The 14,938-nt window shown below is 41.0% G+C and overlaps 2 protein-coding genes across 6 annotated transcripts in view; both read left to right on the top strand.

The window, feature by feature from the left end:
- The window catches only part of LOC120740574 (NACHT, LRR and PYD domains-containing protein 5-like), a 111,665-nt gene extending 100,912 nt beyond the window's left edge, over positions 1–10,753 (top strand). The window contains exons 6-11 of the mRNA XM_040043032.1: positions 4,796–5,015; positions 5,113–6,907; positions 7,000–7,173; positions 7,518–7,691; positions 9,496–9,542; positions 9,619–10,753. Coding sequence (XP_039898966.1) covers positions 4,796–5,015; positions 5,113–6,907; positions 7,000–7,173; positions 7,518–7,691; positions 9,496–9,542; positions 9,619–10,160 — 2,952 coding nt within the window. The 3' untranslated portion in view covers positions 10,161–10,753. The remainder of the gene's footprint in view (positions 1–4,795; positions 5,016–5,112; positions 6,908–6,999; positions 7,174–7,517; positions 7,692–9,495; positions 9,543–9,618) is intronic.
- Positions 1–14,938, top strand: part of LOC120740573 (NLR family CARD domain-containing protein 3-like) — a 131,227-nt gene that overhangs the window by 101,087 nt on the left and 15,202 nt on the right. Inside the window, exons 1-2 of one of the 5 annotated variants that reach the window (XM_040043030.1) lie at positions 6,125–6,136; positions 14,095–14,105. The exons of the other annotated variants lie outside the window; for them this stretch is intronic. The gene's annotated coding sequence lies outside the window, so the exon portion shown is untranslated. Of the gene's footprint in view, positions 1–6,124; positions 6,137–14,094; positions 14,106–14,938 lie in introns of those variants that run through there. 5 annotated transcript variants of the gene reach the window in all.

The following is a 14,938-nucleotide window of genomic DNA, read 5'->3' as shown; positions in this document are numbered from 1 at the left end:
ACAACAAGGTGATTCAAAGTGCTTTACAGAGACATTAGAAACAAAAACAGATAAAAGGCATGATTTAAAATTGATTAAAACAAGCAAGCAAACAAACAAACTAATTAACAAACAAACTGCCACCAGAAGTTCTTAGGTGGCTGCCTCAAAACTGCTTTGCATGCTCCTGTGTCGCATACTGTTGTTGGAGCGACAGTTGAGGCTCATCAGCGTCGTGTTCACGCGATCCGAACCCTTATCGTAAGGGGAGCTACCAGTCCCTCTGTGTCATGTTCTGGCTGTGTGGCAGGCAGGAAATAGGACCCAAACGCAAACTCACGGGAAACAGGACTGAACTCAAAATGCAGCTTTATTGGAGGAAACACACGGAGGGGCACACAGTCATGAGGGAGAACGCGACACAGAACTGAGGGAGACGCGGACATAAATACACAGAGGGTTAACGAGGGAAGTGGGAGCACACGGGGAACACAGGTGACACTGATAATCATAACAAGACACGGCAGGAGTGAACACCACACTGATGGGAGACGGGCAAAGTAAAACAGGAAGTACAGAGGTTCAGACAGGAGGAGAGAGAGCACGGGGAGAACACAGACATAACGGGCTGGGGAAAACATAGAATAAAACACAAAGAGAGACGAGGGCTCATAAATACACAGAGGGGCACACAGGGGGTAAGAGTCACGAAGGGAAAACACTTAGGGAACAACACAACAGGACAACTCAGGAAACATGGCCTAAATAAGGAACGAAATACAAAAATACAAGGAACTAAGAATACTGGGCCCACATGGCCCAGGACCATGACACTCTGCGGACGAGCTGCTTCTATTTTAAATTCCCTGAATTTAAAATACTCTCTAGACCCAGTCTAGACCCAGCTGGGGAGCTACCCAGAGCTCTAAACCCACAAAAGGGGAGCTACCAGTCCCTCTGCGGACGAGCTACTTTCTATTTTAAATTCCCTGAATTTAAAATACTCTCTAGACCCAGTCTAGACCCAGCTGGGGAGCTACCCAGAGCTCTACAAACAAACAAACAAAACAGTAACAAACAAACAAACAAAACAGTATATAAAATCAAAACAGATAAAATCAGAACAGTAGATAAAATCAGTAGTTAATGTAAGTTTTGAAATTTAAGCTTAAAAGTGTGGATTTGGTGCTTTATTCAAATGCAGCTGAGAATAGGTGAGTCTTCAACGTGGATTTAAATAAACTGAGTGTTTCAGCTGATCTGAGGCTTTCTGGGAGTTTGTTCCAGATATAAGGAGCATAAAAGCTGAATGCAGTTTCTCCGTGTCTGGTTCTGACTCTGGGAACTGATAAAAGACCTGATCCAGATGACCTGAGGGATCTGGAAGGTTCATACTGGGTCAGGAGGTCACTGATGTATTTTGGTCCTAAACCATTCAGAGCTTTATAGACCAGCATCAGAACTTTAAAGTCTATCCTCTGACAGACAGGCAGCCAGTGTAAAGACTTCAGAGCTGGACTGATGTGGTCCACTTTTTTGGTCTTAGTGAGGACTCGAGCAGCAGAGTTCTGAATGAGCTGTAGTTGTCTGACTGATTTTTTAGGTAGACCTGTAAAGATGCTGTTACAGTAATCAAGCCTACTAAAGATGAATGCATGGACTAGTTTTTCCAGGTCCTGTTGAGACATCAGATCTTTTATCCTTGAAATATTCTTGAGGTGATAGTAAGCTGACTTTGTTATTGTCTTTATGTGTTTTTCTAAGTTTAGGTCTGCATCCATCACTACACCCAAATTTCTCGCCTGGTTTGTGGTTTTTAGATGTATAGATTGAAGTTCTCTGGTGACCTGTAATCGTTTTTCTTTGGCGCCAAAGACTATTACCTCAGTTTTGTTTTTGTTTAGCTGGAGAAAATTGTGGCACAACCAGTCATTAATTTCCTCAATGCATTTACCAAGAGCCTGTACAGGGCCTTGGTCTCCTGGTGACATTGTGATATATATTTGTGTGTCATCTGCATAGCTATGATAGTTTATTTTGTTGTTCTTTATAATCTGTGCCAGTGGGAGCATGTAAATGTTAAACAGAAGGGGTCCCAAGATGGAACCTTGGGGAACTCCACATGTGATACTTGTCTGCTCAGATGTGAAGTTACCTATTGATACAAAGTATTTCCTGTTTTCTAAGTATGTCTTGAACCAGTTTAGTACAGTTCCTGAAAGACCTGTCCAGTTCTCCAGTCGTTTGAGTAATATGTTGTGGTCAACTGTATCAAATGCTGCACTGAGATCCAGTAAAACTAAGACTGACATTTTTCCACTGTCGGTATTAAGACATATGTCATTAAACACTTTGGTCAGAGCGGTTTCAGTGCTGTGGTTCTGTCTAAAACCTGACTGGAAGGCATCGTAGCAGTTATTCTGTTTTAAGAAGTAACTGAGCTGTTGAGAAACTGCTTTTTCAATGATCTTACTTAAAAATGGGAGATTTGAGATCGGCCTGTAGTTGTTCATTTGTGTCTTGTCAAGATTGTCCTTTTTCAGTATAGGTTTAATTACAGCAGTTTTTAGTGGTTCTGGAAACACACCTGATAATAAAGAAAAGTTGACGATCTGTAACAGGTCTGACTCTAAAGTCTTTGAGACCTTTTTGAAAAAACTTGTTGGCAGGACATCTAAACAGCAGGAGGAGGAGTTCAGTTGACCTAAGATGTCCTCCAGGTCTTTGCTGTTAATCAGGTGAAACTGTTTCATGGTGTTTAAACAGTTTTTTGGTGGACACAGTACATATCCTGGATCTGCTGTTGATGTACCAATTGCTTGTCTAATTTTCTGGATTTTTTCTGTGAAGAATTTGGCAAAGTCATTGCAGGCCATGGTCGAATGAAGTTCAACCATGGCCTGCACACAACACATGGCCTGCTGTTTAACACAACAACACGAATCTGACTTTTTTAATGTGATGATGCAATGGCGGGAAATATCCATAATATGGTCATTACAAGAACACTGGTACAGAACCATCACTGGCCTGTTAGTTTTGGACTAGTGGAGTTAAATAAATAAATAATTAAGTCTATAAATTAACATAATAGGTTTGTTACAGCACAGTAGTGCTTGTTTTAATCAGGATGATCATCTAACAGTAGAAGAAGAAATCTTTGGCTTGTATTTATGTGCAAAATGTTTCTAATTTCTTCATGATGTCTCCACAGAGCTGATCAGGAGAGTCTGCAGCATAACCAGCAGCAACAAACTGATCTGGACTCCGTATTTAATGTGTGTACATGTACACCAACCTCCGTTTTAAACTGTCTTTATGTTACACAGTCCAATATTCATCATAAAATAATGGCAAAATTCCACAAATAATTAGACAGCTGATAGGTTTATGATAGGTTTGTAGCATAAACCTATTCGCTGGAACGTTCAAGACGATTCTACTACACAGCAAAGCAAGACACAAGCAGGCAAAGTTCTTTATGTTTCTCGTATACAAGGAAGACCAACTGGACAAACGCCGTTCCTTCGCTTGACCCCAGTTGCTCTCGTCCGCTCCCTCGTAACACTGCTCTTTTATTGAGGTTACATGCATATGCATAGGCTCATTAACATAGGTACACATGTGAACAAAGAGTATCGTCTGTGTGTGTGTGTGTGTGTGTGTGTGGTCGGTCAGAATGTGACCCCATAAACGACTTCCCTAAACCTGCTGGTCTGGAAGTCCAGCAGTTCATCTAAACAAAAGGCACTTAAAGTAAAACAGATATAGATGTGTTTGCTTTACCATATATCAGCAAGAGAAGATACGACCTCTTCCCATGACCCTAGGATCTGAGTGTGCATGCCAGAGCACTCTGGAATGCACACAAAGTCTTTGCAGACTACTGAGGATCAGACCCCTATCAATATGACATCGACTATAAACTCTAAGCATATATGAGTAAATATTTCTAAGCATAAATGACAATCAACAATATAAACCTGACAACAGTGAATTATTTTTGCTTTATTTTTATTTATAAAGCACTTTTCAAAACAAAGTTTCAGTAACACTTTATAACACGGCCCCGAAATAAGGCGCAAGTACCCTGTACTTATGTGGAATTTACAGGAAACTAGAGGGCACATAAGATGTAAGATGGGGAAATATTATTTGTTTTTCTGGAAATTTACTATGAAATAACCCAGAACTTAATATTACTTAATTTAATTTCTGTTGTTCTTTTTAATGTTTCCTGTACAAAACTTGTTACACAAAATTACATGTAATTACGGGGTACTTGCAGTCTAACTATAATAATTATTTTAACCCTCCGGCGGTTTAAGTCAAAAAAGGGACCCTTTTGGGTCCCGAGGAACATAAAAGGGTGTAAATTTTGAAGAGTGCCCAAGGGTTTTAATTAAATATTTTAATTATTGTTTCATTGTTTCCTGCAAAATGAAAGTACGTACAGGGTAAATGCACATTAGTCACTCCATAACACAACACGCGCCCCAGAAAGTACAGGGTACTTATGGTGTACTTGTTTATCAGATTTCTTTTCAGAAATATAAATTAATATTATTAATCTATGTTCTTATATCAATAAGAACCAAAATGATAGTCCACACTTAACCCAAAAAATTATCCAGTAATGTTATAAAAAAATGACATTTTGGAATTTCTTTTTTTTTTTTAAATGTTATTCCGCATATCTTTTAACACTGTATGTTTGTTAAATTGAAAACACACACAAAACAAATCTGTGAAAAAGTATTTTTACTATGAAGATCTTATTTTTTTATGAATTCAGATTGTGTCATTTATTTTCCAGATGCTAGAGGAAAACATTATCATGTTTGTGAAGAACGAGCTAAAGAAGCTGCAGAATGATCTGAATCCAGATTATTCAGAGTGTCAGAGGGATGAGGAGGAGGTGTTGGACAGTGAGGAAGAGAAGCAGAGAAGGAGCAGCAGAGAGGCATTTCTGAAACTTGCAGTTAACTTCCTGAGAATAATGAAACAGGAGGAGCTGGCTGACTGTCTGCAGAGCAGTGAGAGGATTTCTCTTCATAAATTCAGTCTTTACAGCAATGAAATTGTCACATTTTCTATAATCATAACACTCATGTTTCTGGTGCTTTCCTGTAGAAAGTCCTGATCCACTTTGTGAGAATACATTTAAATGCAACCTAAAGAAGAAGTTCCAGTGTGTCTTTGAGGGGATTGCTAAACCAGGAACCCAAATCACTCTAAATGAGATCTACACAGAGCTCTGCATCACAGAGGGAGGGACCGGAGAGGTCAACACTGAACATGAGGTCAGACAGATTGAAATGTTTTCCTGGAAACAAAACAGACCAGAAACAACAATCAGGTGTGAAGAAATCTTTAAAGCTTTGACTGGAAGAGACAAACCAATCAGAACAGTTCTGACCAAAGGAGTGGCTGGCATCGGGAAAACATTCCTGACACAAAAGTTCACTTTGGACTGGGCTGAAGACAAGACCAACCAGGACATCCAGTTCATTTTTCCATTCCCATTCAGAGAGCTGAATTTACTGAGGGATAAAAAGTTCAGCTTAATGGGACTTATTCATCACTTCTTCACTGAAATCAAAGAAGCAGGAATCTGCAACTTTAAAAAGTTCAAAGTCGTGTTCATCTTTGATGGTCTGGATGAGTGTCGATTTCCTCTGAACTTCCACATCACTGAGATCCTCACTGATGTTACAGAGTCCACATCAGTGGATGTGCTGCTGACAAACCTCATCAGGGGACAGTTGCTTCCTTCTGCTCACATCTGGATAACCACACGACCTGCAGCAGCCAATCAGATCCCTGCTGAATATATAGACATGGTTACAGAGATCAGAGGGTTCACTGACCCACAGAAAGAAGAGTACTTCAGGAAGAGACTCAGAGACAAGGACAAGGCCAACACCATAATCTCTCATATCAAGACATCACGAAGCCTCCACATCATGTGTCACATCCCAATCTTCTGCTGGATCACTGTTACAGTTCTAGAGAGTTTGTTAAAAACCAAACAGGCTGGAGGAAAGCTGCCCAAGACACTGACTGAGATGTACATTCACTTCCTGGTGGTTCAGACCAAACTGAAGAACATCAAGTATGATGGAGGAGCTGAGACAGATCCTCTCTGGAGTCCAGAGTGCAGGAAGATGGTTGAAGAACTGGGGAAAGTGGCGTTTGAGCAGCTGCAGAAAGGAAACCTGATCTTCTATGAATCAGACCTGACAGAGTGTGGCATTGATGTCAGAGAAGCCTCAGTGTACTCAGGAGTGTTCACACAGATTTTTAAAGAGGAGAGAGGAGTGTACTGTGAGAAGGTTTACTGTTTTGTCCATTTGAGCATTCAGGAGTTTCTGGCAGGTCTTCATGCCCATCTGATATTCACCAACTCTGGTATCAACCTGCTGGAAGAAGAAGAAACAGCATCAGTGCAGACTGGAGAATCTTCAGTAAGACATTTCTACCAGAGTGCTGTGGACAAGGCTTTGAAGAGTCCAAATGGGCATCTGGACATGTTTCTTCGCTTCCTCCTTGGTCTTTCGATGCCATCCAATTGGGATCTCCTACAAGGCCTGCTCACACAAACAGGAATCAGCTCACAGATAAATGAGGAAACAGTCCAGTGTGTTAAAGAAAAGATGAATGATACTCTCTCTTCAGAGAAAAGAATCAATCTGCTCCACTGTTTGAATGAATTGAAAGATGACTCTATAGTAAAGGAGATCCAACATCACCTGAGTTCAGGACAACTGTCTAAAGTTAATCTCTCTCCTGCTCAGTGGTCAGCTGTGGTCATCATCTTACTGTCATCAGAAACAGGTGTGGATGAGTTTGACTTGAGGAAATATTCAGCTTCAGAAGAGGCTCTTCTGCAGCTGCTGCCAGTGGTCAAAGTCTGTGAGAAAGCCCAGTAAGTATCCAGTTTAATCCTGGCAACAGATTGCTTTAAAGTGTTTATTTCAAAAGTTTGGAAAGTTCACTGATATACTGATATGTTTCTAGGTTGGGTGGCTGTAACCTCACAGAGAGAAGCTGTGAAGCTCTTTCCTCAATTCTAAGTTCTCAGTCCTCCAGACTGAGAGAGCTGGACATGAGTAACAACAACCTACAGGATTCAGGAGTGAAGCTGCTTTGTGTTGGACTTGGGAGTCCACACTGTGTGCTGGAAACTCTCAGGTAAGCTGACTCTTTGTTTCAGGAGATTTGGATATTTCACAACAACTGTTATTATTTTATAGATGTTAACATGTTGTTTCCTTTGTGGTGTAAGCTCTGAAAGAGAACAGTAGAGTAGAATTGAAACACACTTCATAAATCACAAAAATATAACTTTATTTATGATTGTCCATCATAGCAAAAAGACAGAAAGTCAATGCTTTTATACTGAGTGAAGAAAAGCCAGTTTGTTTGTTTTTGTAACAACTTTAACTGAAATCAGAATCTGTTCATTTGACTGCATGTACATCATCAAATTCAGAGCAGTTCCTTACAATGATGTGACATGTTGTATGTGTTTGAAGGCTGTCAGGCTGTCAGATCACAGGAACAGGCTTCACCTCTCTGGCCACAGCTGTGCACTCCAATCCCTCCTATTTGAAAGAGCTGGACTTGAGCTATAATCACCCAGGAGACTCAGAAATGAAGCTTTTGTCTGATCAAAGGGAGGATCCACATGTGAAACTGGACATACTCTGGTAGGAAAAGAGGAAATAAAGCTAAAAAAATTTTTCTCCAGCATATTGTAAGGTAACCACTGACCTGATTGCCAGTAAAACAGTCTGTATGTCCAGTTAAGTGGGCAGCTGTGTGGGTGAATGACTCAGAACCACAGGTAAAAGGAAGGATACACAGCTTGAAGGAGAATGTAACAAATACATAAGGATTGGACCCTCGAAACTGACGCTTCAAGACTGTGTCGATCTTCCTAATTACAGATGTTTTAAAACACTTCTTTAAAGTGTGTCTCAAAATACCAACATCACATGACCATGGCTAAGTGAGGTTTTGATGTGTTTAACCCCAGTTCTGACAGGTGCCTTTGTGATGGTTCTGGGTCTGTGATCCAGTTTATAGTTTATTTTTGCTGCTTCCTGCTGCGTTCCCTGTGTCCTCGCTTATTGCTCCACACAGTCACAGCCTTACCTCCTTTTTTTTAGTCAGGTGAGGCACCAGGATTCCCATTTTCATGAACAAGTCATCTGTGCAGGAACACGTTATTTTTAATTGTGATTGGGAAGAATAATATATGCTCTCAGTTCAATTAAGTACTCAGATTCAAAGTGTAATTAAATAAATATTGACTTAATTGGAATGTTTGCTGTCATAGCCTCCTGAGAATCAAGAAAAAAAGAATCTTCTCATTGAACTTTTTATTGTTTTCCTTCCTCTTTGGAGCTAAAAGAGGCCACCCAAACACATGAAATATCAATGGAAAGCCCAGGATGTCTTCTATTTAGTAAATGAGTACCTTAGTACACAAGGTACCTCAAAAAGTCAAAAGACTAACTTCTCTCTTCTAGTTTTTTTCTGCAGATCTTATCAAAAATGTTTCTAAAAATGTGATCCACAGCATCAAGTGACTTCATCCTCAAACTGTCATATGAACAGGACATTAGGAAAACAAAGAGTGGACTCTGCATGCAGGACTCAGTAGCTCTATTGAGGCTGGAAATAACCGAAGCTAGTGTTAACATGTTAACAGAGAGAGAAAATAGTATTTGAAGAACAGTGTTCATTGTAATGACAGAAACACAGGGAGGCAGAAAATAAACCAGACTGAAACCAAGAAATGCTGCTGCAAGAAAGTATGAAACCAATACAGAATATATAATCATGAAACCAAGAATAATTAAAAGTACAAAACCAGAAAAAAACCCAAACATCCTGAAACTCCAAACGCTGGGTCCAAAATCCATCATGACATCATGTAACACTTTTGTTTCATTGTCCCCCTCCATACCAGATTCATTGTCACCCCTTGCCAATATTTTGGGTCAGATTGGGTTCCCCAGACTTATTCTCAGGCTGGACCTTACTGTGTGCCTTTATGCCAATAAATGCAGAACTACTGTAAGCTTTGAAACAGGATTTTGACTTTCCTGGTGCCAAATAAAAGTGAAGTAAGTATTTGTTATTTCATGCAGAGCTGATACAGTCATGTGAAAAATTTTGAATTCTTCATAAAGCGATTCCTCTCAAGTTATTCAAATCCTGTGCACTGTGTGCACACAGATTTTTATACATGATTTTAACCTTTTTTACATGTCTAATACTCACTGTCAGGTTGTATTTAGGTAATTTAAGAACCTGGTACGGACCAGATGATTTCTTTTTTTTTAATTGTGCTTTGATACATAAAACCTTAGAACCGTAGAAAGTGTATATCTGTTTCACTTTATTAAGAGATAAAATAAAACACAAGGTTATTTCTCTAGAAAAGATGAATCAGAGAACATAAAGGCCATGTCTGCACACTAAAAGATAATGTGCTCATTTCAGTGTGGAGCCTCAAGGAGTCCAGTGGATGAGACCAGGTCTAAGGAAATGTAAGTATTTTTGATTTATGAGCTGCGTTCACACCATTTTGTACTGTTCTACATTTTTTGTCACTGTTCCCTTTAGATTTCTGTGATCTGACGCTGGATCCAAACACAGCACACAGAAACCTCAAACTGTCTGAAAACAACAAGGAGGTGACACATGTGGAAGAAGATCAGCTGTATCCTGATCATGATCTTAGGTTTAATCAGTGGCTTCAGCTGCTGTGTACCAACAGTCTGAGTGGTCGCTGTTACTGGGAGGTCGAGTGGAGAGGAGAGGTTCATGTTGCTGTAGTTTATGGAGGAATCAGACGGAAAGGAGATGGTGATGAAAGCAGGTTTGGAAGGAATTATCAGTCCTGGAGTCTCAACTGCAGTGATGATAAGGGTTACTATGCAAGTCACAAATTTGATTTAAGTGCCATCCCTCTGCTCTCCTCACCTCTCTGTCACAAAGTAGCAGTGTATGTGGACTGTTCTGCAGGAACTGTGTCCTTCTACAGTGTCTCCTCTGATAAACTGATCCACCTGCACACCTTCAACACCACCTTCACTGAACCTGTATATGCTGGGTTTAGGGTGAAGTCTGACTCTAGTATCCACCTCTGTGCTGACTCAGAATAATGAACTTACTGTGCAGAGAAATATTCTCACATTGGTGTTTCATACTTTTTTTCACTTAGTATATCAGGTAACTGTCTCGTACATATATTAGTTTGGTTTTCAGTCCAGAGTTGTTGGATTAGACTCATTCTCTTGAAAAAAATATCTTTTATCATCTTATTGTCTTTGGTGCCTTTTTTAAGAGCAGATATCAGTTTCTATTTATGCATCATGGTTTACATACACACAGGACTTCTGGTCCTGAGGAAAGAGGAACTTTATTTTAAAATCTGTTGCATTACTATCATCTATCACTAAATTTGTTGCATCCATCCATCTTCTTCCACTTTATCCGGGGCCGGGTTGCGGGGGCAGCCGCCCAAGCAGAGCAGCCCAGACCTCCCTCTCCCCAGCCATCTCCTCCAGCTTATCCGGGGAACACCAAGGCGTTTCCAGGCCAGCTGAGGGATATAATTGCTCCAGCATGTACTGGTTCAGCCCCCGGGCTCCCCCCACCCTTCGGAGGAAACCCATTTCTGCCGCTTGTATCTGCAATCTCGTTCTTTTGGTCACTACCCACAGCTCGTGACCATAGGTGAGGCTAGGGTTGTAGATCGACCGGTAAATTGAGAGCTTCGCTTTTACACTCAGCTCTCTCTTCACCATGACAGCGTCAGCATCACTGCAGCCGCTGCACCAATCTGTCTGTCGATCTCCCGCTCCCTTCTCCCATCACTCGTGAACAAGACCCCGAGATAGTTAAACTCCTCCATTTGGGGCAGGGTCTCATCGCTGACCCGGAGTGGGCACTCCACTAAATTTGTTGCATTATATCTGTAAGGTTTATATTATTGATTGTCATTTATGCTTAGAAATATTTACTCATATATAATTAGAGTTTTATAATCAATTGCATAATGATAGAGGTTTGATCCTTAGTAGTTTGTAAAGACTCTGTGTGCCTTCCAGAGTGTTCTGGCATGCACACACAACTTGGGGTCATGAGAGAGGTCGTACCTTCTCTTACTCATTTACGGTATAGGAGGACACCTACTCTGTATCTGGTTAAGTATAAGAGCTCTTTGTTCAGGTGGACCGCTGGACTCCTGGCAGCAGCTTTGGGGAGTCTTCACAGGCTCATATCTCGAGAGCTGTTGTAGTAGAATTGTCTCGTTCCAGCGAGGGGTGTGTGCTAGACACACCCATCAATACCCATTTTAATCATGTTTAAACTGATGGATGAAATCTTTGGAACAGAAAATTTTAACATTTTAGACGTTGTTGGTTAGACTTTGTGATGATGAGCGCTGCAGGCTTCTATATATTTTGTGTTTAGGCTTCTTTACTTTCTTACTTTGCATAACTGTATGCTTGTCTCTCTCTTGTTAAGCAAATTAAGGAGCATTTTACCACAACAAGTTCCTGGAGAAATGCAATATCACCACTGTGTGACCAGTTTTCACAACAACTGATCTGGATGGTTCTGGATCCATTTATTAGTCTGTGTTGATCCAACTGTAGCTTCTAGTACTGCTGATACAAGAAGAGCAGCTTATGGCTAACTGGACGCTATGGAGACATCTCTCTTCAGTTCATAATCAACAAAAACAGTCTGACTTACAGATGACCTCCAGTCTGTGTTTCTTGACTGAACAGAAACAGTTTTACAAACTCAGATTTGGTTTTTATTCCTTGTTAAAACAGACTCATGAATTGTAACAGAAACGGGAAGGTGAAGACAAAAGAATCAAGATGAAAACAGCTGGATTTTTTCTCGTTGACTTCTTGCAGATTCTGTCAATGTGTGTTTACTTCTCCCGTGCATATATGTGTGTAATACATTTTAAACATTTATCAGTTTAAATGCTCTCTAACTGCTCTTTCTAAATAAATTAAAAAAGGACTGTCTGTCCTCACTGTGTTGCACTGTTTATATAAAATACTAAAATGAATCTGTTTATGTGTGGATAAACTGTAAACTGTGTTCAGAGAGTTAAAAACAAAACAGAGGAATAAACAGACAGCAAGATGTTTTTTAAAGTGTCTTAGTAAACATTTATACAACAAGTTTATTTATAGGATACAGGTGTGTTGTGCTGCAGGTATGAAACATTATATTATAAATTGTCTATACAGTATATGAGGAGAAAAGGCGACAAGCACAAAGACTCGTTCCGACTTTCATTCTGTCAGTTTCTCCTCTCATCACATAAATACCTGAGCAGTGACAGAGACCCCGACTGCAGCGTGTTTCTTATCGTGACGCAAAATACTGAGAAGCATCCAAACTTTTGTAGGCCTTCAGATATCGTCCAATATAATTTGAGGCCTTGATGACAACACAATGATATAAATCATTTGGTGTAGGAAACACGTTGGAAGGGAGTGAGTAAACATCCATATTCAGCCCTCCATTGCAAAATTCCTTCATAACAAGCAATATATACTGTACACGTGTTTGTTTGCTCATAGATACCAGAGTTGACCTCATCTACAAAAGTTTACGAGGTTTTTACTCACTTGATGTGTCAGAATTGCTATTAGGAATTGACCAATCCAATTTCGGTATCGGTCCGATCCTGACCTAAATTACTGGATCGGATATCGGGGGGAAATTAAAAATTTAATCTGATCCATTAAATATCACAAAAGCACCTCACGAAACTTGCGACATGGCGTAACCTTAGCAGTCGGAGCAGTATGTGTGACGTCATACAGTGACTGTTGTGTGCGACACCTGCCAGCAGTCTGGAGTTAATTTACACTGAAAACATTTGGAGCCTCGCTAGGTGCTGCCAAACCAGATGTTGTGCCATGGTAGGCATCCCCGACAAAACCCGCTCCGCCCGTGAACTCCCACCAGTGTTCCAGATTAACTGGTGACGGTCAAACAGATGTGTGGTAGACTTGCTTAAAAGGAGCCGCTACTGACAAACCAGCAAATTAACACTTAACAAATATTTCATCTGTGACACCTCAAACACAGTCCGTCATTGCTCTTGAACAACAAAATATTTTAAAATGTCGCAGGTTTATCTGATGATATTCTCATACACGAGGCAACCACAAAAACAGGAAACAAATAAACGTCTCCACATCGATGCTGTTCACAGGACAACAAGAGTAAACGATCTGAAGAATTTTGTCTTTGTTATCGTTCCCCTCGTACGTTTTATTACTCTGATTTCAGTGTTTTCGCCAGACCCCAATCTGACAGCCAGCACCTCCTCCCAGCCCCCCAGCCCTGACGGTTAACAGAACGGGGGCGAGTGAAGACCCCAAACCTCCCTCCACCCGCTCATATGTAGTGTTGTTGCGTGCTGTTCTAAAGTGCATTTAAAACACAGGAGGGCATGGTGCTACCTCCCAGAGAGCAGCACAGCTACTCCCGAAAACACTCAGTGTCTATATGCATTTAAAATTGAGGGTAGGGCACCAGCGCCAGAGGTGGGTTCGAATACACAGACCATCCTCTGGATGCTGTAGAACGTGCCCACCCTGAAGGCCCTAGATGTATGTGTTATGAGAGTATGAGTAATGTGGAAGTCTAGGTTACAGAATAAAATTGAGGCACAGGCAGCCAGAAGGGGACAGAGGGGGACTGCCTCCCCTGCACCCTGGTGACACACCTGCACCCCAAACCCTGCATGTGTGTGGGTGTGGTGGAGCGGGAAGAGGGAGGCAGCTGAAGATGGGGAGGCAGCTCCCCCGCTGACCCCAGTAAGCACACTCACACTCTGTAACCCACCAGGGCAAAGAGGCTCAGGCCCATCCGGACCGGGGCCCACAGCAGCAGCACCACCCGGCCCCACAGAGTCCGGGGAAGCCCACTCGACCCCACCGCAGAGAAAACTGCACCCACCCCATTATACAATCATCTCCCAGAACACACAAGACAATAGACACCCAGGTTGAGTCATTCTCTACCTCTCCTATATCTCTCCCCCACCTGCAGAGTGAGCTCCTGTAGAAAGGAGACCTCCTGCAAAGATGTAACAGCCTCCCCACCAGTTAGAGAGCCCTCCAGTTGGGCCGATGCACCAGAGGTCCCCCGTACTGGGGCTGTATATTTTAGACAATGATTTGTGGGGGTTTTTAGTTTAAAAATTGTACCACACTTGGTGGTGTTTGTAATTCAGCTTCACTGGGATTAAATTTATTTTTTGCTATGGATTTAATTTGTTGATATTCCAAAAATCTTTTCTTGTTGATCCCATATTGTGTAACTAGTCTGTCAGATGGAATAAATTCTGTTCCTTCTAATATATGTTCCAAGTATTTGATTCCTTTACCACTCCAATCTGGAAAGTTTATCATGTTATTGTTTTGTAATATGTCAGGGTTGTTCCAGATAGGTGTACGTTTGCATGGGATTAATGAAGACTGTTATTTTTAGAAACTCCCACCATGCTGTCAGAGAAGAGCTGATGTTGATGCTTTTAAAGCATTCATGTTGTTTGATGTTTGAGCTGATAAATGGTAGGTCTGAAATTTCTAGGTTATTACATAGTGCCTGTTCTACATCTAGAGATGAACTGAAGCCTGTTGACTAAAAAGTAGTGATTAAAGTTAGGCAGATCTAGTCCTCCCATGTCGCTTGTATCTTATTTTGTTTTCTCAGGCTGCGTGCCTGTCTTGCAATTTCAGCAGTCTTTTTCGTGAAATGTTCATTTAAATACACACCAGTCCCTTTTAGCTTCTTACCCTGTTTCAGTAACTCAATCTTTGTTTTGCGACTCACAAACCGAAGAATAATTGATGGCTTTGTTTTACTGTCTTTTCTGGGGAGCGTGTGGCAT

This window comes from Simochromis diagramma, unplaced genomic scaffold (genome assembly GCF_900408965.1).
Source record: "Simochromis diagramma unplaced genomic scaffold, fSimDia1.1 OVJJ01000433.1, whole genome shotgun sequence".
Taxonomy (NCBI): Eukaryota; Metazoa; Chordata; class Actinopteri; order Cichliformes; family Cichlidae; genus Simochromis; species Simochromis diagramma.
Note: the sequence above shows the minus strand (reverse complement) of the source record. Positions and strands in the feature narration are given on the sequence as shown.